This window comes from Coturnix japonica, unplaced genomic scaffold (genome assembly GCF_054131305.1).
Source record: "Coturnix japonica strain WE unplaced genomic scaffold, WE-NBRP24 Scf049, whole genome shotgun sequence".
Lineage (NCBI taxonomy): Eukaryota > Metazoa > Chordata > Aves > Galliformes > Phasianidae > Coturnix > Coturnix japonica.
In genome coordinates, this window is record NW_028188952.1 from 1,276,184 (window position 1) to 1,303,003 (window position 26,820).

The window sequence follows — 26,820 nt, forward strand, 5'->3', positions numbered from 1 at the left end:
GTTTGGTGTTAGGGCAGAGATCAAAACACTAAACCTGACTAAAGGAAGTCGAATGGAACGGGCAGATCTCATTGTTTGAGCTGAAAAGCCCGCAGTTCTCAACAGGTTGAGCAGATAAAATTAGAAGAAAATTACAGCCTTGATTCAAACCTCAATTACAGCCCTTTTTATCCTCGCTACGTCCTGGGAACACCTCCTGATAAGATGTGCTATTACTGAAACCCAAAGGATGTCTTTAAGGAAAAGGTCTTTGTATTCTTACAGCAGCCTTTAAAGGCACACGAGACAAAAATAATTCAGGCTCGAAGTCTGCCTTAACAGAACCAGTAATCCTTATATTGAAAACAAAGCCATCCAAAAAGGAAGATTTTCTTCTTTTATATTAAGACTATATTCCATGCAGATAATCCACAGTAAATACATTGCATTGAAAGACAGTTAAAGTGCCTTCAGTCCCCCTAAAGAGTCCGAGTGTGCTGTAAATTCAAGTATGTGGAAGGCAGGCCTTCAGTTATTGAGAGGAGTCGTGATGAAAAGGTTCTGATTTTGCTTTTTAATGTCCTGGTTGTCCTCAATGTATCCTTGCTTCAGGGCAGGATTAACCCCTATCTCAGAGCAGGGATGGGATGCACAGGGCCTGGTACATCTCACCCTGCTCCAGCAGGATGAGCAGTGCTTGGTGCTGGTAAAGACATTTCTCTCTTTCTTCTAGGCAACAGCAACATTACAGCTGGGTTTTGATCTCTTCCACGTGCAAAAAGTGATCCCTGCTGATTCATGGGCTTCCCAGGTGTGAGCTCCAAGGACCCAGAGCTCATGGAAGGAAGGATGGGTGGCACAGCAGAGCTGAGTGCTCCCTGCCAGGACCCGACCCCTCTCCTAAGGGTATGACTGCAGGCAGAACCTCTCTGCTGTGCCCCGAGGTGTGAGCCGTTCACACCACACCTGACAACACAGAGCACAGCCTGCTTGGTTTCGGTTCTTTGCTTTAAGGAGGAAAACCAAGCAAACAAATAAAGCCTTTCTGACTGCAGGCGCTCAGAACTTGACATCTGTCCTGCAATGTACTCCATGTATCTCAATTATTTCTATGCAATGGCACTCGGATGTTGGTTTTCTCCACCTGAGTATCCGAACCCCTTTGGAACCCTGTTAAGGTTCTGGCTGCAGCATAACCAATCCAGCAGTGATTTATACAGCTCCGCTGTATATATCAAGTCTCTTTTCTTTTAAACACGTGGTGTTTCAGATGTGTTGGGTGTTACCTGGTGTTTTAGAGGCTGTGGGGGATTAGGAATGCCTGCAAATCTCATTCTTGTTCTGTATGCATAATAGGAAAATCACTAGAAATAAGGCCATAGTTTGAAAAGGTGGAAATCCAGCTTATAACCACCTGGAGCAAAAAGAAATGCCAGCACTCATCTGAATTCTTTCTACATCAGGGAAATGGGGAACAACCAACCTTCCCATCAGAAGCTTTATTTGGAAATAAGGTTTGTCTTCAAAGTGTATCTAAAGTGAGACTGCCTGGGTCGTAACAGCTTGGCACGATTCAGCCTGACTTACCCCATAAAAGCATTTGCTGCCTTTATGCCATAATAAGATGCAGCGAAAGTCTCCCTAGTGGCTATGTATGAGGAAGTAGAATCTAGGGTCTAAATGCCACAAAGCATCCATATTTATCTTTAATGGCTATATAAATTCAGCAGATGAGAAGGAAAACATTAATTAGACAGACCCTGCCTTTGGCAGCGATCGCCACCGGTGGCAGCTGAACCAGGCAGTGGATAAAATAAGCTCCAAAGATGATATCAGAATAAATAACAGAGGATTGAAAGATAAGGAGGAATATATATATATATATATAACCCATATAATTAATGCTGTTTTTCTTTTGGTAGGAGGAAAGAAACTTGACCTGACATTGGACTTTGGCTTTCTCTCATTCTTTATCATGCCACCTCTCCCCAGTTTGGGGCCTAATCCTGCACTGGGAAGCAGGGTAAGTATTTCTGCAGGTTGCCATGAGCTGGATGGCACAGAACAGCCCTGAGCTCATCAGTGAGGGTCGGATTCTGGGATCACGGTGTGAGTATCAGTGCAGACCAAGGGCCCCATCACTGACACAGCAAGAAGTCATAGGAAATGCACTGACTCAAGGATGTTAATGAAGCAGTGATATCGAGGCACGTAATGCCTTCATGACTTATTATGGGAAGCTCCCTTGAGTGAGCTTGGCTTTACCTCTGGGTGTCACCATGGCAGAGCTCTGTCCCCATCCTGTGTGGCCATGCCATGAAGATGTATTGAAGGAACCCTTTTTCCCTTTCAGCCTCTGGTTCCTTGAGGGTAATAGTCACAGCTTGTAACTGAGCAAACTAATTGGGTGGCAGAAAGATCCTCAGAACCAAAGAGGCTCTTCTGAAGGTGAATCCTTAGAGGGGTTTTGCTCTTAAAATAAAACAGGTTTTCCTTTCTTCCAGAGCAGAGAAAAGAAGCTGGTGCTTGGCTGGGAGAGGTCAGTGCTCCATTGGGTCTTTTTTCCCCTCTAATTGCTCTTTCTTTTCCAACAGGGGAAAGACTTTGCAATAGGATAACAGAAGACTCCAATGCTTGAGGTGTAGGAGATGCAGGAGGAGAAGTGCTCAGCACTGCTCTGCTTCCACAAAGCTTTCCTTCTCGTGGCTGGCTGCCTCCACCTCGGAGTACGTCGTATGGTTGCTGTGATTGCGGAACTTCATGGCAGGCCAACGATGTGGCCTTCGCTGTGGGCAGGAACAAAGAGCCATCAGAAGATGTGAGCAGCCATTCAGGGCCCAAGCCTGCTGGAAACTGGAAGCTGAGTCCCGAAAACAATGTTATCGTTGTGAATAGATCGGAAAAGGAAGAAATGATTTGTGCTCTCAAAGGCTTTGTTACAATGCATCCACTCTCATTGAGCTGACCCACTGATGGGGTTAATAGAGGGAGTGGGGAGGAAATGGCAAATGGAAGGGAGATCCCATATCAGTGCCAGAACAAGGGTGAGCTGTTGTGGGGAGTAGATGGGGCGGCCACAGAGGGTCAACCCCTGCACCTCTCTACCCCATCTGCAGCACAGGGGCAGCTGCTCTGCATCCTGGCTGGGTGCTGCAAGGATAAATGCACCAAACACTGTCAAGTGCTGAACTGATGGAGGCCACAGAGATGGATCCTCTGCAGCTGGGACAGATGGATGAGAGAGGAAAGAAGCAGTGGGTGATAAGGAGAAGTGAGGGCTCTGCATCACAGCTCCCAAGCCAGGACTCAGCCCACTGCTGCCCTGTGCTCCTCAGGCTTTTAACAGCAGATGGAGACTGTCAGACCCCCCATCTTCCTGACAATTAAAATCTGCCATTTCGAATGTCCCCACCACCACAGCAGCTGATGGAGTGGCATCTATCAGCAAAGCCTGACAATTTTAGTCTATAAAATCCAGCTGGGCAACTGAAAAGGCAGCAATCTGAGGTGGGGGAAGCGCTTGTGTGAGCAGGCAGGAGAGACTGAGGTTGAATGGGGAGAAAAGGTGAGGTGTGAACAGGAGCACATGATAGAGAGAGCACAAAATAAAGCAGTGTGGGTGGGAATGAGCCTAAGTTTAAAGCATTGGCAATTGGAAGGGGGGAGGTGGCTGGGACTGCAGGACAATGCAATCTATCCACATTATCTCTCCTCTTTGCTCTGCTCTGGAGGGTTGGGATGGGACCAGAGAAAGGTTCCCCACTCACCTCAATAAAGAACAGGGCAGCGTTGGAGGTGGGGTGGCTGTTGATGTAGATCCCAGCGAGGATGATAGCGGCGATGAGCAGCACAGCCAGCACGATACCCACGATGGTCCCGGTGTGAATTGGGGCACCCACTTCATTGGAAGGAAGGTCACTTCCCACACCTGCAGAAAGGGTTTAGCTGGGCTTAGGAGTGGGCTGAGGGCTCAGGAAAAGCAAGGCAGGATGCTTGGAGCCCTGCATGTGGGGCTGAGCACCGAGCCCAGCTCAACAAGAGGGTGAGATGCATGGAGAGCTGGGGGCTGAGCTCCAGCATCACTCCTTGATTATACCAATAGCTGGCAAAGGAAGAGGATTAAATGATGACCATACAATATTTCCCCTCTCCATATTCCCCTTACACATTGGCTGCTCACTCAGCTTGAAAGCCATTAGCCATATGTTGAAGGCTCCTCAGCACCTTACCCACAGCCCTGCAGCTCGCCCCAGGATACTCCATTGCACAGAGCTCTGGATCCTGTACATGGCATAGATCAGCACTGACATTACCAGCCATTTGAAGAGCAATTTGGCTGTGCCTGGGAAGCTCATGCATTTCAAAGGCCCCGTGCCTGCACTGGCACTGATGCTGCACCCACTTTTTAGCCAATTTAACTTTCAGGAGCTGCTTGCAATGAAGAGCATTGGGCTCTGCTTTGCACAGGGCTGAAAATACAGCTGTAATTGAGGAGAAGAGATGGAAGAGGCAGAGCTGGGCTCACAGAAAAGACACCTTATATTTGAACTTCACAGCTCCCTTTGGCACAAGCTGGGGAGATTCAGAAGGAAAAGCACCTGTAAAGAAAAGGAGCTGCATAGAAAGAGAAAGCTCACAATCCTCCTTCACTGAGAAAAGTGGCAAGTGCAGACAAAGGTAAAACAGCTCAGCCCCAGCTCTCACATTACACAACCTGAAGCAGTATTCAGCAGCGGAAGGACAAGCAGATCCTTATCTCGATTGCATCTTTCCAGCCCCCATCTCTCCCCTGCATTTGCTTTCAGTGTGACACGGCAGGGACACGATGGGGCCTTACCTTCACTGCCTGCGTGCTGGTTGAGCTTTGTGTCATCTGAAAGGAGAAAGGAAGGGGGGCAAAAACAGTTAACAGCTCAATGAGATGCTCCCTGTGCTTCCCCCCCCCCTCCATGAGCCATTGCTCTATAGGTATTTCTCACTAGGGTCCAACACCCATTTTCCCTCTCATTCTGGAGCCACCAGGCTGAATGAGGGGCTCAGTGCCCCATGAGCCACAGCTCTGTGCAGATATGGGACTCTCCAAAGGATTCCAGGTGGGAGATGTAGAGGGGTGGGGATCCATCCTCATATCATCCCTTTGCTGCGCTGCTCTCGATGGTGTTGGCTGCCCGATGCAGCTGGCTGTTTGTTTGCTTCCAGGATTACAAATTAACTTCATGCTTGACTATGTCACAGAAAGGCTCTTGTTCCTCTTCCAAGAATCAACGATGAGTTGGAAAATCAATGCTGGGGTTGCCTTATCCTCCACCCCCCCCACCACCTCCTTCCATTGCTCCTATCAAAGCCAGCTCCCTCAGCCCCACACTCCGTTCCCCCCCAGCTCCTTCCCATCGCTGAAGGACAATTACTAATGTTCCTTTCTATTTATTCTAATTAGCAGTTTGCGTTAGGGACTATTAAGCAGCAAAATTGAAGTGATACCTGCCGAGGAGCGAGCCCTGCGTTAATGGGATTATCAAGCTTTAGCACAGGGGTGTCTCAGGGGGGGGGAATGGGGGGCCTTTATTTGGAGCTTTCCATGCTCCCAAGCAATCACACAGCTCTGCTGTACCCCCAGAGCATCATCCCCCATCAGAGCACGGGGACCCTGCAGTGTCCCACCTTCTGTAGTGAGGCTGTCAATGAAGAGTGAGGCCGTGGGGGTGGTGATGTCCTCATCCAGAGGTGAGGAGGAGCCGTCAGGGGGGGGTGAGTACTGGTCATCCTCTGCTAAGTCCTCACAGCTCTTGGCATCTGCCTGGGGGGGACACAGAGGGGATGGAAGCATCACTGTGGGGATGGAGGAGGGTTGGGAGGAGAAACACAGCCCAGAAAGGGCAGAAAGTGGGGGGATGTGTGGGAGAGGTTTGGGGAACAGGGGGTTGGGGGGGGTTTGGTGACAGCCCGCCCTGCTTGCATCACAGGCATCAGCCCCGTGACCTCCCTTTCCCTCTCTCTTGGTAAACAGAGAAAAGGATGAGTGTTCAGCGGGGGAAAATTAGAAAGAAAATCACCCAAACAACAAAACAGGGAAACAGAAACAGATGTTTGGTTAGAGACAAAGAGACGACTCAGTCCAACGTGGAGATGTGCTAAGAAGGACACAAAGAAAAACAAACCAAACCCAAAGCCTAAAGGGGGGGATCAGAATCACACTGAGGGGCAAACAGCTGGGGCACCTCTGGGCTTTCCCTATGGAGGAAAGAGGGATGTCTGCTATGCATGGAGCTCTTGTACCAGGGCAGGGCAACCTGATGGGACAAAGGGCCCAAGCAGAGCTCAATGCATTTTGGCACTGGGATGTTCCTGCTGTCACCCAGCCCCATCCCCAGCATAGAACCCCATCTGTACCTGCTGGGCACAGCCATAGGACAGCCACTCCTCACGGTGCCGGTCGAAGCCACTGGAGCACCTGAAATGAAAGGACACATGAAACCCCAGCAGGTGGGATGCAGAGCAGCCATGGATAGAGGAGCAATGTCCATCTGCTGCTCCGGTGCAGCCCTTGAGATGCCCAGCAGTGCCACAGCTGCAGTGTGAGGATCAGTGCAGTTGAAGGGTTACATACAAGCTGCTCACAGAGGAGGTGGGGATTCCAGTGCAGCTGTGCTGGAAGGACCCAAATGTTCCTCTTTAAGGAGGTGGAAAATGGTCAGTGCTGCTTCTCCAAGGAAAACAGAGAAGCAGAGAGATAGGAAAAAGATACAGAGTCAGTGTGAGTTTCCATTTGCTGAGCTCTGTGCCAGGGCTGTGAGCTCTGGGTTTGTTTGTGGGCTTTTAATTTTCCCTTCCCCAGAAACATCTGGGCAGGAAAAGCACATTAAAGACATTATAAATGACGTCGGGAAAGCACCAGCCACAGAAACAGGAACCAAAACAGCTCTGTGGCCTTTTGTGAACCCCTGGGCTCAGACCTGCCACCATCCCATGGGTGATAAGAGCAGAGCCAGCGAGCTGCACGAGGAGCCCCCAGCCCTCCCGTGTCCCTGCTGAGGCCTCATTTGATATGATATGATTCTATAATCAATGCACATTGTGATGGCTGCACAGCTGGGAGCGGGGCTGGGTGAAGCAGCTCCTGCACTGTGCACAAGGATCTGTGTTAGTGGGTCCCCTCCCCTGCTGCCAGCTCCACATTCTGGTGTTGCACAGCCTCGTTGTTGCTCTCCTGCTGTGCTTGAAGGAGGGCAGAGCAGCATCCCAAGGGGCAGGGGCTGTCCCTATGGCCGGGGCACTGCAGTCCGGGATCTGAACTCCATCTGGTCCAAATCCCAACCTCAGCATGGACTGGATCCCACCCGAATCCCACTGACATCAGCGTCCATCTGCTGTCCCAGCTCCACACCACAGCCCTGGGGCTGAGCCCCACCCTTGGGAAGCAGCTCCTTCTAACTTATACCCTGAGGTCAGAACCACTGACGGTGAGCCACTGCCAGCATCACTCTAACAACAGCAACAAGGAAAACCACTAAAAACCCCTCAGCAGCAGCAGAGATGATTGGCCCCATAGCACAGAGTGCTCTCCTGGTTATAGGAACATCTCCAGCAAGAGGAGAAGCAGAAGTGACCCATCCCATTACCTCTGCAGGACGTGGCACCAGCTGCAGTTGAAGGTCAGTGTGGAGCTCACACACACCTCACAGCTCCGGTGCTGGAGACAAGCTGCAGATAAAGGGGATAAAGGGGATAAAGGGGATAAAGGGGAGGCATTGCCCAGCACAGCAATAGGGCTGGGAGGTGTCTGCAGTGCATGGAGTGACCAGGCTGCCCCCAGCCCAGCAATAAGCATCATCCTCTCCTTGATGACCCCAGGATGGATGTAATTCCAGCTCTAAATTCATGCACTGCTCACCCCCATGTGTGTGGATGTGAGCACTAAGAGCGTGTCTGCTCAGCTGGAGCCACACAGTGCCCACAAAGCACCCTATAGGGCAGCCCTATTGCCACCCTGCCCCCATGGCTTACTGGGCAGCGGGGTGAACTCCACAGCAGACATGTTGGTGATCTTGCTGGTGTCCAACTCCACACGGTGGTACTCGTAGATGGTCCGACGGCGCGACTCTGCAGGGGGAGCTTTGCTTTAGGTGTGTGAGCCCCCCTCAGTCACCCCCCACAACCAGGGGAAGGCTGCAGGGGAGGCTGAGCAGCAGCACTGGGGGGTCAGGGCTTGGAAATCTCCTTCCTCACTTATCCAGGAGCAGCTGGGATCTCTCTGCCCCCTCTCCCCATAGGACCCCAAGGTGGACGCAGTCCAACCCCTCACAGCCCCATCCCCATCCCTGCCTCCTTTCCACCTCCATTCCCTCCCATATCCCTCAGTGCTCTCCAGGAGCCCACAGGGAGGGGGGCAGCAGCCCCTGAGGCTTCCCTGCAAACTGGGTAAGAAACAAGGGCCAGATGGTTGGCTCCAGAAATAACGAGCATGAGGAGCGTGGTTGGGTGTACAGGAGGGGAAGGGAGAGGCTGCAGCAGCCCTTCCATCCAGCTCACCCCGCTCCTGGAGCGTGTGTCACGTGTGGGACACGTGTGTGCTGCAATGGAGCTCACATCACATGCAACAAGTGCACACACGTGCATGCACTGCATCCTGGGGATGTAGGACACAGGGAAGGGGATGGCACTCACCAGGTACCTCTGGGGATGGGTTGAGGACCATAAAGGCATCAGACAAGCCGGCTTTGACAGGGTGCTGGGCAGCACTGATCTGCAGGACGGGCACTGGGATCTGCAAGGGGGAAAGGAGCGATGGAGACAGCCCCATTGAGCCCCATTGAGCCCCATTGAGCCCCATAGCGCTTCAGTCCCCAGCCCCAACCCTCTCCCTCACCTCCTTGTACCCAAAGACGATCCTGCCGCTGCTGTGCAGGGCAGCCTGGAAGGTGAAGCTGCCCACGTCCTCCTTCCCTTGGAGGTAGACCTTGTCCCACTGCACCACAAAGACCGTGCCTGGGGGGACACCACAGTGCATCACTCATCTCACCTCCCCTCACCCTGTGTTGACCCCCAGGCTCCTTCCCCACACCTTCACCCCTCTCTCTGCTCCCCAGGGCAGAGCTTTGCTCTGGGGGGTGCTCACCATTATCCAGGTACTGCACGGTGGAGTTGCGGGAGTAGCTGGGGTTGAAGTTGGCCATGAGAGGGGCGATGTACTGCGTGGCCGTCAGCATGCGGTGGATGACGTCCCCCATGAAGATGAAACCTGGGTGAGCAGAGCACAGGGGTCAGCTCTGTGCCTGTGCTCAACCCCAGGCCCCCAGCCCCACTCACCTCCAGTTGCTATCGTCACCTGCCTCAGGAGATGCCCGTAGAAGGGGAAATCAAAGGAGAGGACGATCCTCTGCAGGAGGGAGATGGGGTGAGGATGGCAGCCACAAAGGGGGAAAGCTGATGGGGATGCTGGGCACCCCCAGCTTGAAGCAACCCCCTGGGTTGGCACATGGAGGGCTGGCAACACACCCCACCCCCACATCTCATCCCCTTCTGCCCCACAGCGATGGGGCTGGGGAGACCCAAAGGCTTCCCCCAGGCTATGGGGCAGCAGCTGGGACCCCCCGGGCTCACCGAGGCCTGACGGTGGGTGTTGGAGAGGATCCCATGGACCTTCACGTGGCTGCTGTCAGCTGCTGCCATGTCCACCCACAGCCCCATGCGACGTGCAGCCCCCGGCCCATAGGTGCGGGACACGTAGTAGCTGTGATTGTCCTCCTGCAGTGGGGACAGGGACAGGATCAGCACCATGTAGGGATGCAAAACTCACAGGCACCATCTCAGTGCAGAGCAATGGAACTGGAACAGAAACGCCCCACGTGAAGCAACGCAGGGGCTGAGCAGTTGGAGAGGAGCGGAGGAACCACGAGTCCGATGCGGTGCTGGCAGGAGGGAGATGTGACTCATGAGGGACTTTAGCACAGCAGATGCAGCCTTCCTGGGAAGGAATCGCTGCTTTGGAGCCAGGGGCTGGGAGCTGTGGCTGCAGTGACCGCAAGAAGTGGAGCAAATAAAGGCATCAGAGTCTCTAACAGAGCTCAGGGATGGGAAACTGAGGCACAGGGGTGGCTGTGCTGGTAGCACTGGGTCCCTGTGTATGGGATGTGGGGCTTTTGGGACCCTGGGATGTGGGGTTGGGACCCAGGAACCTGGGATCCAGGGATTGAACCTCCCACACGGAGCCCCACAGGCAGTGGATTCCAGTGCATTCCCAGTAACCCAGTGCAAACAAGCAAAGCACCCCCAGTGCTGACCCCCATGTGCCCCCATGCATGGCTGCCTCTGCCCAGGCTGTAATTACCCCCCCATGCTGCCAGGATCCGGCCTCACACCATTAAACCAAAGCCAGAGGCTCCACCAGAATGGAAATAGCTCTGGGTGGTGCAGGGTTGGACTCCCCCCAGCTCACCACAATACGAGTCTCGTTGTCCAGCAGTGTGTCAATGACCAGACTGCGGCCCACCAGGTCCTGGCTGATGTGTGTCCCCTGGGGCTGCCCCTCGGGGGGTCCTGGGGGGAGCGAGGAAGTGCCAATGGGGGACCATGGTGGGATGAGCCCCCCAGCAGTGATGACATGAGTGCCCCAACCCCGGTGAGCAGCACTATGATGGGGTGCAGGGAAGGGATATGGGACAGGGACAGCCGTGGGCAGGGGGACAGCTGTGTCAGGAGGGTGAATGGAGGCAAAACGCCCCCAGAGCAGCTCACAGCCCCACAGCAGTGAGCAAGGAGGAGCACGAAGCCCTGGGAATGACAGAGACCGCAGGGCTTCAGCAATGGGGCAGCGGTACAACCGAGTCCTTGGACGAGCAGGGGGTGGTCCGAGCTGGGAACATCCCCAGCCCCATATGGGATCCCCCCTTCACTCGCTGCTTCTGGGGCACCCCCTACAGCGGCACCTTCCCCATCCGCGCCCTGGGATGGAGCAGGTTAGGGGGGGGTTGGGGCCGAACCTGAAGCTCCCCGAGGTTTTGGGTTTCTGCTCCCAGCTCCTTTGGGAGGGGAAACTGAGGCACGGGGGAGCAAAGCTTCGTGCAAGGAACCCCCGGACGGGCAGGGAAAGGTTCCTGCGGCTCCGGGTCGCGCTCCCTTTGGACTCCAGCGGGTTCAGCGGCTGCGGGCATCCCACGCACCGGGGACCACGCGAACCCGACCCCACCCCCAGGACAAGAACGGCCGGAGCCTCTTTTTGCCCAGGGCCACGCGAGACCGCGGCCACGGAGCCCCCCGCTCCCGCAACCCCCGACCTCACCCCCCCCCCTCAACCCCTCTCCGGTCCCTACCTGCGCCCCGCGCCCCGCACAGCGCGATGAAGCCGAGCAGGATGAGGAACCCCCCGAGCATCGCGGCCCCCCCCCGCGGCCGGCACCCGCCGAGCCCCCGCCGGGCACGGGGCTCCGCCACCGGAGCTGGAGCGGAGCCGGGGGTGGAGCCGGAGGGTGGTGCCGGGGGTGGGGATGGGGCCGGAGGCAGAACCCGAGACCGAACCGGGGGGTGCTGGGCCCGGTGTTACCGGTTCCGTGCCCTCATCCCACGAGGGGCATCCTCTTATCTCGCGTGGGGCGACCCCTCATCCCGTTTGCAGCCGCCCTTCGCCCTCCAGGCGGTGCCCCCTCACCGGTACCACGCTGCCCCACAGCTGCTCATCCCACCCCCGGGATCCCGCAGACCCCCACCCCATGGTTGTACGGAGCAGCGCGGACCCCGAGGAGGAGCAGAGGGGCTGCACCCCAAAACAGCGCAACCCACAACATGAGGACACAACAGGGGCGGCTTTGGGGTCCGGGGGCAGCGGCAGAGCCCCACATCTCCTCCCCACAGAATCAGAGGGGGCTGTTAGAGGTGATGAGTTGTACCGGTGCCGCAATTAACTAATGAGCCGATCTGGTGCTGCCCGTCCCGCTGCCTCCTCCTGCAACCATTTCTATGCACGGACAGCGCGACCAACGCTCAGCTACTGCTGGTGGGGAGGGGGGCAGATAAAAGGGGTCCAAAAAGAAGAAACCCCCCCCCCCAGAAAAGATAAAAATGAGGGGGCACCCGGATTTGAACCGGGGACCTCTTGATCTGCAGTCAAATGCTCTACCACTGAGCTATACCCCCTCTGCTGGGTGAATGCATTGGAGTTGCAGTGATATCCGTGGGCTGCGCTGTCTGCGTGGGTTTGCACGGCCTTGCACACTCATTTGCACGCCCTTGCACTCTCTATTGCACACTATCCAGCATTGGTGCCCCCCCCGCTGCGGAGTGGGACCCCTCCCCAACCTTCATTGCGCTGCAGTTTGAAGACAACCAAACAGGACCCCCCCCCCCCCCCCCCCCGGGGGGCTGCGGAGTTGGATGGGGGGGATTAACCGGAGCCAGCGGGGGGGAGATGGGGGTGAGGAGCTGGGGAAGGAGGGTCAATATTTGCTCCCTGAGCCGCTGGGTAAACACGAGGGGGTGGATGGGGGGGGTCCGGCTGAGCCCCGGGGGTGGCTGCAGGGTGGGGGTCAGATGGGAGCGCTGTGGTTTGGGGTAACACTGACAGCGACATTCGTTGGGGGGGGGGGGGGGAATGAGGCTCAAATAGAGAGACCGGGACCACGAGGAGCACGGCCCGACGTGTCCCTGAGTCCGACGGAGGAATCAGAGCGGATCGGAGGGTTCGGGGGTCAGCGCAGCCCGGGGATCCGGCCCGGCACCGGAGCCCGTGTGAGGTTTGTTCATGAGATGAGGGCAGCGGGCACCTCGTTAGCAGAGCTGTTAGGGAAGGTGAAAAGCTCGTCACCCCCGTGGGCTTTTGGTGGGGGGCTGCACCGAGAGCGGGGACAGCGGCGGCGCCGGAGCCAGACTGCTCCGAGGGGGCGGTTTGCTTTGGGGCAGCAGCACCCGGCGAGGGGAAGGCTGCAATTACGTTAATCCCTTAAACCCTGATTGCCTCCTCCTTCCCCATTAGGAGAGCAAACACACGGAGCAGCGGGGGGCAGAGGGGACCGAGGGCTACAAATAGGCAGAGCCCACCGGGTGCCCTCAGTGCCAGCACCGACAGAACCATGCAGCTTTCCACGGTGATTCTCTGCCTCCTCGCAGCGCTTCTGCCCGTCGGATCCGCGCATCTCTGGGCGTGGATGTACGCTCTGCCCCAACACCCGCCCGATAGAGCAGCGCTGGGAAGGAGCGCTGGGACGGGGGGGAGCGCGGAGGAGGTGAGAGACCCCCGGGGTGGGATTGGAGGGGACGGGGGATGGATGGAGGGATGGATGGATGATGGATGGATGGATGGATGGATGGATGGATGGATGGATGGATGGATGGATGGATGGAGGGAAGGATGGATGGATGGATGGATGGAGGGATGGATGGAGGGAGGGAGGGATGGAGGGATGGATGGATGGATGGATGGATGGATGGATGGAGGGATGGATGGATGGATGGAGGGATGGAGGGATGGAGGGATGGATAATGGATGCGGGATGATGGATGGATGGATGGATGGATGGAGGGATGGATGGATGGATGGATGGATGGATGGATGGATGGATGGATGGATGGATGGAGGGATGGAGGGATGGATGGATGGATGGATGGATGGATGGATGGATGGATGGATGGATGGAGGGATGGATGGATGGATGGAGGGATGGAGGGATGGAGGGATGGATAATGGATGCGGGATGATGGATGGATGGATGGATGGATGGATGGATAATGGATAATGGATAATGGATAATGGATAATGGATAATGGATAATGGATAATGGATAATTAATGGATAATGGATAATTAATGGATAATGGATAATTAATGGATAACATGATGGTGGCTGCGGGGTCGGCTCGGGTCGGGAGGGGGCGCAGGGTCCCCGGGCGGCACTGTGCGCTCCAGTGGCGCAATCGGTCAGCGCGCGGTACTTATAGGGCAGTACGCGGAGCAATGCCGAGGTTGTGAGTTCGAGCCTCACCTGGAGCAGGAATTTTACGGGCTGACAAAGTGATTCGAGAATCCCCCACCCCAAATCCCACCCCCGGCTCGTTACGCTCCGGGTTTTATTTTCCTTCATCCTGCCCTTCTTCCAGGGATGGTGCCCGAGGACCCCGAGGCTCCTAAATAACCCCCCTGAGCAGCCCCGGCTCCATTAGCAGAACCCAAACCCAATCCCACCCCGTTCTGCCCCTCCGGACCCATTTCTGACCCATCCCAGAGGTGGGGATGGATCCGGACCCCCCTGACCCCACAGCTCTGCTCTCTCCCCAATGCAGGTGACACCGTGCGGCCCCACGACCCCCTGTACCCACGGACACTTCTGCGATGAGCACTTCGGGCTGTGCCTGCCCACCCGGCCCGCAGGGCAGTACTGCCGCCGGGACACACACTGCGCCCACGGGCTCCTCTGCACCTTTGGGAAGTGCCAGCAGCCCGTGCCCCACGGGCAGGAGGGTGAGCAGCGGGTCGGGGTAGGGGGGAGGTTGGGGGGCAGCCCCGGGAGCGGAGGGATGCGATGGAGGCGGGGTTGGTACCATTATCCTCCATCAGAGCTGCTGCGGGCACCGGGACACACTGCAACCCACCCCCCCAAGGGCTCATGGCACGGGGCTGGGGGGCTCTTAACCCCTTTAACATCCTCTTTATCCCGACCCCAAAGGAGCTCGGTGCCAGAGGGATGAGGACTGCGGGCCGGGCGGCTGCTGTGCACGGAGACACGGTGAGATGCTGTGCCAGCAGCGGCTGGAGCTGGGGCAGAGCTGCCATGTGCCCCCCGGGGGTTTGGCCTTCAGCATCAACCAGGTTTGCCCCTGCCAGGCTGGGCTGGTGTGCCGAGCATCGCCTCCACCACGAGAGTGAGTACGGCCATGGGGGGCTCTGAGCAGCCCCGTGGGGAGGGGTCTGATGTCCCCATGTACCAAGGGGGGGGGGGGGTTAAAGCAGGGACTGATGTCCTCATGTCTCCCTGCAGGAAAGCGTTTGAATATTGGCCAGAGAAGAGCGAATGGAGGTGCCGGCAGCCCTGAGCCAGCAGCGCTGTATTTATTCCATGTAAATAGATGTACAGCCCCCATAAAGCAGGACGTGTCCCCCCCCAGGAGCTGGGCAGGACCCGGCTGCTCTCAACCCCCCCCAGGGGAGGCTGCAGTCATTGCAGAGCTGAGCTGTGCATGGTCTCAGCCCCCCCCCCTTAATGATGGACCCCCCCCCCAAATGATGGACCCCCACCAGGCACAGCCAAGGGGAGATCTCACTGAATTGTTTATTACAAAGAACCAAGCGAGCGGGGCGAGTCCCCCCCCCCCCAAACACACACACACACACATTAAAGGAGAATAAATAAATAAAAGACACTTTGTCGGGGGTCTTTAAATAAACTTGGGGGGATGACATAAATACGGGACGTCCCTCTGCCCTTCAGGAGGGCTGGGGGTTGTAAAGGGGGGTGGGGGGGGGCCCAGCTGCCCGGCCCTGGTGGGGTCAGCACCGGTGCAGGTGGGTCTCAAAGCACTTGGCAGGCAGTGACACCGAGTCCCCCCCCCCAGCATTAAAGGGGAAACTGAGGCACACAACGGGCAGAGCTGGTTTGGCAGCGGCAGAGCTGAGAGCCCCGGAGCCCCCCCGGCCCGGGCTGGCAAGGCTGGTGGTGTGGGTAAGGCAGCAACACCAGGGCCCCCCCACCCCACAGCATCGGTGAGAGGTGAGTCCAGCCCCACTGCAAGGGTTGGCCATGGGGTGTTCCCACTGCAGTGCTGTGACCCCTATAGGGGCAGAGGGATAAGGGACACCCCAGGGTGGGCGCAGGTGAAGGCAGGGCCCTGGGGAGCTGAGGTGGGGGACAGACAGACAGACAGACAGACAGGCACACAGACACAGCTGGATGGGGAAAGAGCAGATGGGCACAGAAAGGGGGTGGCACAGAGGGGGTTGGCAGGGCTGGGGGGCAGGGCCTGGTGCTGCTCAGTGCGCCCCATGGTCCCAGGAAAAGGGGGGGGGAGGGAGGGGTAAGCACAGGACCCCCCCCGGGACCTGCTGGGCACTGTGTCAGGCCAGGGCTGGGGCAGCTGTTAGCACGTGTTAGAAACACCCCCCCACCACCACCACCCAGATTGGCTCAGATTCACCCCCTAACACCAAAAACAGGCAAAGCCCACCCCCATTCCAATGCAAACACATGCAAAGACCATGCCCCCCCCCCCTCCCCACCCCAGGCAGGCAGCACCCAGTGGGGATCCCAAAACCCTGCACACATGGCACACGCATGCACCCCCCCCACAGCTACAGGGCAGGCACTGGCTGGGGAGGGAACAGCAGGCAGAGAAACCCCCCCCCAAACACACACCAGCTCAGGGGTCCCCCTGCAGCAGGGTGGCATAGAGCACCATGAAGAAGCGGGTGCACCCTGGGGAGGGGGCTGCGGGCAGGCAGCAGGCAAAGGGCTGGGGAGGGAGGAGAGCGCAGCCCCCCACCCTGTGCCATAGGGGACGGGGACACACCAGCCATAGGCATGTCCCCTTTGGTCACTTGCTCTCCCTGTGGGACAGGAAAGGCCCGAGGCATCGCAGGATGCTGGGGGGGCTGCAGTGGGAGGGAGACTCCCTCCTCAATACCAAAAGTGGGGCGGGGGACACCCCATGGCACAGCTGAACAGGCATTGGGCACGTGGCCTGCGAAGGCACCCAGTGGGGTGCAACCCCTGGCCCCAAAGCCACAGCACTGGGGCAGAGTGGGGAGGGGGCATCCCTGCTTACACCCCCCCCACCCTAGCGGATGTAAACCTCCTGGCCCCAGCCCTCTGCATCACTCTGGTCCAGACCCAAAGGCTCCGTCGGCTCCGGGCAGTAGCGGTCGTGGCCCTTGGCACGTCCCCGTGGTCCCTGGCCCCGCTCCTCATCCCACGCACCGCGATGGGCTGGGGGGGCTCGGGGGTCCTCCTCACCGGGATCGGTCTCGACGTCCATACAGGAGTTGCCGGGCTCTGTGCAGGCTGAATCCCGGCTGCCGGGGGTCTCCGAGTCGAAGGTGTCCTGGCGGGACAGGCGGCGGGGGGGGGCCGAGCGGGCAGGCGGTGGGATGGGCCCCCCCTCCCGGAGGTTCCCCTCGCCCGGCGGCTCCCCGTGCACCAGGTAGGTACCCTGGTTGGGAGAAGCAACCACACCGTGCAAGGACTGATGGATGGGTTAGTGAGGGGGGGGGTTGTTAGATGCTGCACACTGCGGGGCTTGGTGAGTAAGGGGGGGGCACATGCGCTCCCACCCCAGCCCGGTCTGTACACTCCGTGCCATGCAGCCCAGATGTGGGTCTCATCCAGCACCGGGGAGGGGGCACCAGGGCAGGGCCAGAGCAGTGAGAGGGTATGGGGGGCAACAGGGAGGTGGTGGGGTTGGGGCAGTGCAGCGACAGACAACACAGGACACACGTCCTTCCTCTGCCTGCTGCCCTGGGGGGGCTGCGGGCCCCCCTTGGCTTGGACATGGTCTCTTCTGCCAGACCCAGGGGGGTCAGGGGTGTCCAGGGGCTCAACCCCCCCAGAAGTTCCCTGGGGAACTAACCCAGGAGAGCTCCCCAGAGCTGTGAGGAGGGGACATGGATCCCCAGAGAGACTCCAACCCCAGGGGGCAGATCCCAAAGGGTGACCCTGATCCAGGGAGAGCAGAACCTCACCACAGGGGGATGGATGGCCCCAAAACCTGGGGTGGGGGAGCAGATCCTGGGGCAGTAGGGAGGGGAGGGGGGTGACTCCAGGGGCACAGGGGTGGCATCAACCATGGAGCAGGGAGCACAGCCCTGGAGGAGGGGGGCAACCCCAGGGATGCAGCTGTTCCCTGGGGTGTCCCCAAAACACAGGGTGCCCCTGACCCTTGGGGGTGTCCCTGACCCCTGGGGGAGGTCCCACGGGTGCCCTGCCTCCATCTCACAGCGCGTGCTCCTCCTGGGGGCTGGGGGTGGCGTCGGTGCCCCCACGGCCCCAGAAGCCCAGGTTCCTGCGCAGGGAGGTGAGCACCTGTACCTGCAGGTTGGAGACGGGCGCAGGGCTGGCGGCCAGGGCGGCTGTGGCCATGGTGCGGTTGAGCAGCGGGTTGGGGGGGTTGCTGCTGGGGGGGTGAGTTGCCTTCCAATAGGCCTCCAGGTACTCGGCCAGGTGCTCACAGGCCTCCTCCAGCTGGTTCTCGTCCAGCACGATGTCAAACATCTCCTGGGGGGGAGGAGAGTGCAGTGTGAGGGGGGGGGGGGGCTTACAGGGGCAGGCAGGGGGTGGGCTGGGGGCACTCACAGGGGGGCACTGAGCCAGCTTGTCGGAGGCCACCATCTGCACGTTGAGGTGCTTGGCCTGGGATTTGCCCCGGGACTTCACCAATCGCTGCAGCACCTGGGGCAGAATGGAGGGCGGTGGGGGGTGGGGGGCACAGGGACCTCGGTCCCACACCTGCCCACCCCACGGCCCCCCCCTCACCTTTGGGGAAGCGATTTTGATGTAGACAATGATGGGTGCCAAGGAGGTCTTGGCCAGCTGGGCTGGGTGGTTGATGGTGTCGGCATCCAAGGCCACCAGCTGTAGGGTCCGGGCCAGCTCGAAGATGCGCTCCGTCTCACTCTGCACCTCAGCTGCCAGAGTGGGGGGACAGAAGGGGGTCATGAAGGCACAGGGACAGCACAGGGGGGGCTGCAGGGACAGCTGCTGGAGATGTGGGTGTGGGGAGCAGGATGGGGCCAGGAGAGGCTCAGCCACACCAGCAGCACCCCAGCCCATGGATGGGAGGTGGCACTGCTGGGGGAGGAAGGGGTTGAGACCCCCCCAGACACATGCATTGGGTGGGTGCCTGCAGAGGCTGCGCTCAGACCCTGCAGGTTGGGGGGGGACAGGGACCCTTGGGGCTGCACCCCCTGCTGTCCCCAACCCCACGTTACCCGAGGAGCACACGCTACATACCCAAGACATCTGTATCAGGAGCAGGGGAGGAAGGAAGCGGTGCAGAGGGGAGGAACCCCAAAAGGGAAAGGAGAAAAGAAAAAAAAGAAAGAAAAAGAAAAGAGAGAGAGAAGGTAAAAAGGAGGAGGGGAAGAGAGACTGAGTCAAACTGAGAGTGGGAGCCGAGGGTCCCAGGTGCCCTTTGGCCCACGCACCCATCACCCCATAGTGTGGAGGGGCTGTGCAGGAAGGAGGGACACACACTGAGCGTCCCAGGAGGGAGGGGATGGGAGCAGGAGGCTGCTGGGCTGATACAGATGGGAGCTTGGGGGTGGCTGAGATGCTGCACCTGCCTTACCCAGGCTGGAGCGTGTGCTGGAGCGCTCGATGATGGTGTGTTTGCTGGGGTTGTTGAGCACAGAGCGCTTGGCGAGGGAGATGTCGGCTGTCACCCGCGTGATGGAGATCCTATGGGAAGGACACAGGTTGGTGGGGGTCCAAATACCCCCATCAAACATCTGCTTCCCACAGGAGCCTCCCCCCAGCTCTTGGGAGCTACCCCCAAGTCTCCTCCTTGGGGGCAGACCCCACTCAAACCAGGGAAGGGGGTGAGGGCCTCCATAGAGCTATGAGTCTTCAATGGGACTTAGAGGTCCCCTGTGGGGTAAGGGCCCCTCTTGTGAGATTGAGGGCCCCCCAGTGGTACTGAGTGCCCCCCCAAGTGGCAGAAGGCCCCGCCACCTCCTGCCTCACCTGCCATCAAAGCGATGCTTCAAGAAATCAAACAGTGCTTTCTGCATCATATCTGTCACCTGTGGGAGGGGAGGAGGAACGCATGGAACTGCTGTGATCATCTTCTGTGTGTCCCCCACCCTGGGTTCCCCCCCCAGCCCCGCTCCTCACCTCGTAGCCCTTCAACGATGGCCCCACCAGGATGATGGGCCTCATAGAGGGAACCACATCGTAGGGCGGCACGTGCTCAGTCTGTGGGGCAGCATCAGGGGGTCAGGGGGCTCACGCTGGGCCAGGGGGCACAGCAGGAGCCCGAGGTGATGCCAAGGGATGGGGAGGCCCCAGGAGTGGCAGCAAACCCATTCCCCCCTCCTCTCCTGCCCCAAACCCAGGGCTCTCGACGCTACTCACCGATTTCTGCTTCTGTTTCGCTACGTCCCGAGGCGCCGGGGCGGGCAGGGGGAGACAAACAAGGCATGCGTGTTACTGTGGGAGGGGGCTTCAGGCCCCAAACCGGGCTGGGGGGTTACCAGGGAGCCCAGGGGGGGCACAGCTCCAATGGCAAAGGGAGATCGGGCCAGTGGACTCATTCTGTATTAATGCTATCCTACTCTTGATTAGCATTGGGGTGTGAGCAGGGGCTCTGCGAGGCTTTGGGGGGCAGCAGCACCTCAGCACCCCCCCACCCACACAGTGGTTGCACCCGAGCCCCCCAGCACCATGCTCAGTTGAGGGGGGAGGAATGTTCCACTCTCATTTGCAGGGGAGACAAACACAGCTGTGCCACACACCATGCGCACACCGGGGGGCCCTGAGAGGAAGGGGGGGCACGGACTGATCCATCAGATGGATCAGGGGGCACACAGCCATGGGCTGAGCCATCCCATGGACCATGGGGGGGATACAGCCATGGACTGAGCCATCCAATGGACCATGGGGGAGGGGATACAGCCACAGAATGATCCATCCATGGACCATGGGGGGATTCAGCCACGGAATGATCCACCCCATGGATGACAGAGGGATCCATCCATGGAATGATCCATCCTGTGGATCCCAGAGGGAGCAGCTATGGTCCAATCCACCCCACGGTGCCCCCCGTAGCCCCTGGCAGTGTTAGGGCAGGCAGGGTGCAGCAGGCAGGCGTGGGCCAGATTGGGCTCTGTTACCTTCCTAAAGAAGGGGATGCGCTTGGAGTGGGCGGGGGGGGTGGTGACACTGCTCACACTACTCTTAGGGGAGCAGTGGGTCTCCGCAGCCTCCTCCTCCTCTAACTCATCGGGCTCAAAGGCAAAGCTAGGTGTGTCCAGAGCACCTGGGGACGCGCCGGGGCCGGAGGGGAGAGAAGAACAGCAATAATGGTGGTGAAAAGGGGGAGTGGATGGGAGTAAGGGGGTGTGAGGAGCGTGGGGACACAGGGCTGGGGGGGGGCACCCCATGCACTCTTGCTTGGATGTGTGCATTAGTGTGCAATGTGGGGCTGAGCTTTGGTCCCACACAGGGATTAAGGGGGCTGCACGTCCCTCCTGGTGCTGGGGAGGTAGCAGAGGGGACCCAGCGGCAGGAGGGGCAGTGGGAGGGGTGACAAGACCCCCCCATCCAGCCCCACTCCCCGTGGGGAGCCCAGACATCCTTACCACTGGCTGGAGGAGTGGGCCTGCGTGTCCCTGTCACCACGTCACCAAGGCTAGAGCTGGAGTTGTCACCTGATTTGCTGGGAGGGGAGAAGCAGAGAGAGGTAAGCACGAGGGCTGTGTGAGGGTTCCAGGGGGGTGGAGGGGGTGGGAAGAACCTGGAGCTCAGTCGGTTCTGCCTCATCTTCTGCTCCTGCAGCAGCCGCATGTTCTCCAGTTTGACAGGGCTGGGGATGAAGCCGACCTCGCAGCCCTCCTTTACCAGCCGCCCGATCCACCAGTCGTTGTTGTACTTCTGCACCAGGGGATGGAGACAGAAATCACATCAACGCCTGTAAATGGACAGCAAACAGCAGCCACACACCCTGCAACCCTCAGCCCCATGCTCTGCCAGCCCCCATCCCCAAGCCCCTGCCATCCACACCCTCCTCCTACTCTGCTCCCCCCCCAACCACTCCGGACCCTCACCTCCTTGATGTGCAAGAAGTCTTTGGGCTCGAAGCAGATGGCCATGCCCTGCACGGGCACATCATCATTGGCTGATGGGTTGTAGCCAACATTCGTCCGGACAGCAAACGCTACCGGCTTCGTCTGCAGGTGAGAAGGAGCTGAGTGTAGGCGGCATCCCCTCAAACCCCACAGCGAGAGCCAGTGCCCCACAGAAGGCTCCCAGTGACGAGGGTCCCAACTCCCCCAGGTCCCACCTTGGCTTTCTCCAGCTGTGCCAGTGCCTGGCGCTCAGCCTCCTTGCGCAGCGCCTCACGATCCTCCTCCAGGGACACATCTGAGTCCGAGGGGCGGCTGGTGTAGGACTCAGCTGAGCCCTGTGATAGTGTGGAGAAGCCTCAGCCCCAGCCCCACAGATCAGCCCCAGCCCTATGCAAGGACAGCCCTGTGGGTGAGCACCCAAAGGACCCCATGCATTGCTGGGTGCCCCCAGCCTGTGCCTCAGTTTCCCCTGAGCCAGGGGGGGCCGTGCCGGGGTTACAGCAGGCCGAGCACCAGCGCAGCTGTTCCCATTGCTCCGGCACGGAACGTGACACCCCGCTCCCGTCCTGCTGTCAGTGGGCTCCAGGCCTCTTGTTAAACTGTGGGGGGGAGATGAGGACCCCCACCCAGAGCTGGCAGCACCCCAGCTGTCCCCCCGCTCTGCACCAAGCTGGGGGAAGTGCCCAATGCCAGCTCTGTTCCAGCCACCCAGGGGTCCTGCAGCAATGGGGCTGCACAGTACGGGGGGCTGGGGGTCACCCCAGGACAAGGCTGCAGCTGGGGCCTCTGCTCGACCCCCACAGCCCCTCATTTCACCCTGTGCTGCAGTCAGAGATACGGGGGGGGGGGGGGACCTCAGGGCTGTGACCCCCATGGGGACAGCAGAGGCACCAGCCCTGTGGGGTGCTGTTCCCCACCCAGGTCCTCTTTAATCCCCACGCTGAGGCAGCCCCCACCCTTCCCATAGAGTAGGGCAGCCCCTTCCCAAACACCCTGCAGACACCAGCACCGTCCATGGGGCAGTAGCCCCCACCCAAAAAACCCACACGGGCAGAGATCAGTCAGCCCCTTTCTGAGCCATTTCTCACCAGTACGTCACAGCTTGGGGTCCAGGGGGGCAGAGGAGTGGGGGCTGTGGGGCAGCAGCAGGCACACTGTGGTGCCAAGCTGGAGGGGCTGCTGGGAGTTGCTCACCCCCAAACCCCTTTAAGTCAAGGGGGAACCCAAACCCTGGGATAGGGAGGAGGGGCAGGAAGGGGTGGCAGCAGTGTGGGGTGGGGGGGATGCTCACCGGGGCGGCGAGGTGGTCTTTGCCGGTCATCTCCATGGTGGCAGGGCTGGGGGCAAGTGGGCTGGGGGGGGGCGGGCGTTGCGTGCTGGGGCACCCGCGGGTCGGGTTTCAGACACCCGCAGCCTGCCGGGGTATATTTAGCCTGGGGCGGGGGGGTGGGGGGGACAGTGCCAAGCCAGCGGTGGGTGGATGGGGCTGGGGAGGGCGGGAGTGATGCCAGGTGGGCTGCATGACCCCCCACACCAGCATCAAAAAGGGCAGGAGATGCCCCAGGACCCCAAAGGCTCCTGATATGGGGGGTGGATGCCCCCAGCACCCCCCACCCCAAGTACTCAGCTGCAAACCAGGACCCCCTCACATGGTTCCCTGGGGGTCAAGGGCTACCAAAGAGACCTTCCCCATTAAGCCTCAGAGGATACATGCCCTGGGGGGCGGAAGAGCCAAATAGGGGGTCTGTGCCCCCCCCATCAACACCCCCCCCATGCTCACCTGCCGGACGAAGCTGTTGGAGGTGGTGTCAGACGAGGTGCTGCCATCCGAGCGCTTGAAGCGGCTCTTACGTTTGCTGTACTTGCCCTGTGGAGAGGAGGGGTGACAGGTTGGGGGGGGAAAGGGGGGGCACTGTGAGCATCATCCCCCCTCCAGCATCCCCAACAGCATCACTTCAGAACTGAGCACTGGCTCTGCACCCCCAGACCCCCACATACTGTGGTGGGGGGGCAGGATGCTCTAGGAGGGGGGGGTTGGGCCCATAGCAGCAGCACCCCCCCCCCCCCACATCATCCCTATGCCACCCCCTCGCTGTCACATGCCCCAGCCCCACGCACACACACGTGTAAGCTCCCTCAGTAAGAATGTGCCCCCCCCACTGCACCCACGGTGTCCCCCATGGGGGCTGACAGTGCCCCCATAAGGGCTGTGGGATACAGTGTGGGGGGGGTTGAACACAGGAGCACACCGGGGGGTGCTGGGTGTGAGTGGCTGGGCTATGCCCCCCCCCACCCCCCCTTAAAGGACAGCTGGGCCCAGCTGCCACCGGTGGTCTCCGGTATTTTTAGGTCCCTCCCCCCCCCCCCTCCGGCTCCATCCCTCTGTGCTGGAGGAGGTGAAGGCCCCGGGGTGGGGTCAGCACCACGGAGCCCCCCATCAAACCCCAACCCCAGGGCCTGGCTGTGCCCCCACCCACACAGCCAACACTGCCTGACCCTCCCCAGCCTGCAGGGGACACACACACACACACACACACGAGATACCCCCAGCCCAGAGGGTACATCCCCCCACCCCACACCCAGGGGATGGAGATTTGGGGGGGGGTCGCACCCATTAAACACTGACTCTGCACAGTTTGCCCCATCCCCAAAAGTTTCCCTGTGAACCCCCCCCTCCTCCAGACTTGGCGTGGTGCTGTGGGGGGGGGCACAGCCATGGGGAGGTGATGCAGTAAAGGGGCGAGCTACCCCCCCTCAAAAAAAAGGAAATAATCTTCCTGCTGTCTGCTTTGATTTGGGGGAGCAGCGTGTCTACGGGGGTGGGGGGAACCGAGCTACAGGAGGCGGAACCTCCATTGGTAGGACGTGGGGAGGGGATGGGGGGGGGGGGTTCCATGCAGCCTCCCCCCACGCCCCCCCCCAGGGCATTCTCTGACCCCCACCCCCCCCGGGTATCACCTGAAGGGCTGTGTTGTCGAAGACGTCCATCTGGATGTCCTGAGCGGAGCTGTAGGGCGGGCGGGCCATGCCCCCCTCCCGCACCATGGAGCTCTCCGGGCAGAGCGGGGCCCGAGATCGGCCTCCGCCGCACCGACCCCCGCGGCGACGGGCGGGCGGCCCCGGCGTGCGGAGAGGGGAGGAGGAGGAGGAGGAGGAGGAGGAAGGAGAGGGGGGGGCAGCCGCTGCCTCCGCCCCGGCCGCTCCCACCGCGCTGCCGGGAGGGATGCGGGATGCTTCCCTTCCTCCTCTCCCCTCCTTCCTTCCTTCTTTCCCTCCCTCTTTTAGGGGAGGGCACCCCCAAAGCTGCCCCCAAAACAGGGGGAGAGATGAAGGATCTCCCCCTCAAAAAAAAAAAAGGCATACATATATATATATATATATATATATATAAATATAAACGCAGTGGGAGGGGGTAGCTCTGACCAGCAGCTCGCTGCAAGGAGCTCCCCTAAAATCAAAACAACATGGGGGGGGGGGCACAGCCCCTTCTCCATATCTGGGGCTAAACCTGGCTTCCAACCCATCCCTGGAGGGGGGGATCCATGCTGAGAAATCCATGCCCCCCCCCCATAGAGCCCAGTCCCCCTTTGTGGGGTCCCCCTGTGTCTCCCACTCCTCCCGAGCAGCCACCAGCTGTTGGAAAGTTCCTTATTCCTGGGGGTCCCGCCCCCCCCTCCTCACTCCCACACAATGCACCCAGCACAGCTGACACCACGTTTTCCATTCTTAGACCCCATCCATCACCGTAAGGTGCCGACGACAGCACCTGTGCAGCCAGATGGGTGGCACAGCCCTGAATGCAAATGGGGACCCATCTGCAGCCCCTCAAGCTGGGGGTGCAGCCCTGGATAATGGGGTGGGGGGATGGATCAGCTGGAGGTGGGGATGGGACAACATGGAGGTGGTGGGGGCAGAGGATGAGTGTTGTGCTCCCCAGAGCTGCGTGGGAGCAGAACACAAGCAGTGTCACTGCTGGAGCTGCAGTGCAGGAGGATGGGAATGGGGACTGTGCTGCAATGGGTGGAGTGTGGGGTGGGAGCTGTGCCCTCAACCCTATGGGATGCTGTGTGGGGTTCAAGGATGCACCCACAGGGGGGAGGTGTGGGTGTTAGAAGTGTGGGCTCTGTTGGTATGGGATCCATAGAGGTGTGGGCTCTACATTGATACAGGTTGAAGCCTCCCCACCTTCTCCACCCCACACGAGGGCCCCAAAGCCTTACAGGACATTGATTCACAGCTGCAGGTTCACAGATGGACACGATCCAGGTGCTGCTCCAGGGGGCAGGTAATCAACCAGCAGCTGCTCTCCTGCTTTGGGAACCACCAGATTTGAACGTTGAGATGTAGAAAAAACGCCGAGTCAGGTTTTTAAACAGCCCAAGCCTGTGTTTATCCCTGTTTGTCTCTCAAAACCAACCCGAAATCTGCCGCCACCAGCCTCCCTGTCACACACACCATATGCCAAAACGCATTCGGCCGCCAGAGCCACAGCGTGATGGCAACAGCACAGACTGAGCAGGGAGCAGCTGTAAGGGAAGGGGCTGCAAAGGGGCTGCAAGGGGAAGGGGCTGCAAAGGGGCTGCAAAGGGAAGGGGCTGTAAAGGGGAAGGGGCTGCAAAGAGGCTGCAAAGGGAAGGGGCTACAAAGGGAAGGGTCTGCTGTAAGGGGCTGCTGCAGGAGGAGCTTTAGCTGCTGTAAAGCTGGACTTGCAGTGAAGCAGAGACCCATATTGAGCTGCTGGGGGAGCCTTAATGCTGCCCTGTGGTGTCTGAGGCCACAAGGGGCCGCAATGCTCCTCACAACGGGCTTCACACCAACACAGGCCTCACGTAGGCCATAGGCCTCACTGCGACCCCCGGCCTCACAACTCCAGGCCTCACACCAGCTCTAGGCCTCACAACTCCAGACCCCACACCGTCCTTAGGCCTCACGCTGACCACAAACCCCACACGACCCCCTAACCCCACATCAGCCCCCCCCTAAACCCGACCCCCTCCCACCCCTCATACAGACCCCACCCCTCACCCCCCCCCAGCCAAGATGGCCGCTCCGCCCTCACGCTGCCTACTCCGCGCCACTGCGCAT

General features: G+C 59.4%; 3 protein-coding genes, 1 long non-coding RNA gene and 2 other non-coding genes across 17 annotated transcripts; 3 read left to right on the forward strand and 3 right to left on the reverse strand.

The window, feature by feature from the left end:
- Positions 1–362: 362 nt before the first annotated feature.
- PLXDC1 (plexin domain containing 1) lies at positions 363–11,462 on the reverse strand. The gene is made up of 14 exons (XM_015885952.3): positions 11,289–11,462; positions 10,415–10,515; positions 9,580–9,723; positions 9,286–9,355; positions 9,095–9,217; positions 8,846–8,964; positions 8,644–8,743; positions 7,984–8,079; positions 7,599–7,680; positions 6,370–6,430; positions 5,641–5,776; positions 4,817–4,852; positions 3,747–3,907; positions 363–2,765 (listed from the first exon to the last, which is right to left on the reverse strand). The coding sequence occupies exons 1-14, from the start codon at positions 11,347–11,349 to the stop codon at positions 2,646–2,648; spliced, it is 1,410 nt and encodes a 469-aa protein (XP_015741438.1). The 5' UTR covers positions 11,350–11,462; the 3' UTR covers positions 363–2,645.
- On the forward strand, positions 753–2,891 carry LOC146752253 (uncharacterized). 2 transcript variants are annotated; one of them, XR_014940774.1, is made up of 3 exons: positions 753–885; positions 1,902–2,002; positions 2,574–2,891. It is a non-coding gene; the product is annotated as an uncharacterized LOC146752253 (long non-coding RNA). The 2 variants fall into 2 exon arrangements; XR_014940773.1 differs by lacking the exon at positions 753–885 and having other exon boundaries at positions 1,702–2,002.
- LOC107325249 (dickkopf-related protein 3-like) lies at positions 2,891–15,323 on the forward strand. Of its 2 annotated transcripts, XM_085532366.1 has the most exons (5): positions 2,891–3,023; positions 12,944–13,193; positions 14,247–14,424; positions 14,630–14,825; positions 14,942–15,323. In XM_085532366.1, the coding sequence occupies exons 2-5, from the start codon at positions 13,041–13,043 to the stop codon at positions 14,994–14,996; spliced, it is 582 nt and encodes a 193-aa protein (XP_085388492.1). In that variant the 5' UTR covers positions 2,891–3,023; positions 12,944–13,040; the 3' UTR covers positions 14,997–15,323. The 2 variants fall into 2 exon arrangements, with proteins under 2 accessions (XP_085388492.1, XP_015741409.1); XM_015885923.3 differs by lacking the exon at positions 2,891–3,023 and having other exon boundaries at positions 12,853–13,193.
- TRNAC-GCA (transfer RNA cysteine (anticodon GCA)) lies at positions 12,037–12,108 on the reverse strand. The gene has a single exon. It is a non-coding gene; the product is annotated as a tRNA-Cys (tRNA).
- On the forward strand, positions 13,866–13,956 carry TRNAI-UAU (transfer RNA isoleucine (anticodon UAU)). Its single transcript is given in 2 exon segments — positions 13,866–13,903; positions 13,921–13,956. It is a non-coding gene; the product is annotated as a tRNA-Ile (tRNA).
- Positions 15,209–26,709, reverse strand: CACNB1 (calcium voltage-gated channel auxiliary subunit beta 1). Of its 10 annotated transcripts, none has more exons than XM_085532343.1 (14): positions 25,956–26,709; positions 23,516–23,602; positions 21,951–22,070; positions 21,715–21,837; positions 21,405–21,541; positions 21,250–21,326; positions 20,782–20,927; positions 19,784–19,864; positions 19,634–19,692; positions 19,230–19,348; positions 18,425–18,576; positions 18,245–18,340; positions 17,981–18,166; positions 15,209–17,138 (listed from the first exon to the last, which is right to left on the reverse strand). In XM_085532343.1, the coding sequence occupies exons 4-14, from the start codon at positions 21,757–21,759 to the stop codon at positions 16,734–16,736; spliced, it is 1,503 nt and encodes a 500-aa protein (XP_085388469.1). In that variant the 5' UTR covers positions 21,760–21,837; positions 21,951–22,070; positions 23,516–23,602; positions 25,956–26,709; the 3' UTR covers positions 15,209–16,733. The 10 variants fall into 10 exon arrangements, with proteins under 10 accessions (XP_085388469.1, XP_085388470.1, XP_085388463.1 ...); XM_085532344.1 differs by lacking the exon at positions 20,782–20,927 and adding an exon at positions 20,024–20,043 and having other exon boundaries at positions 25,956–26,483; XM_085532337.1 differs by lacking the exon at positions 25,956–26,709 and adding an exon at positions 24,694–24,898.
- Between the last annotated feature and the right edge of the window lie 111 nt (positions 26,710–26,820).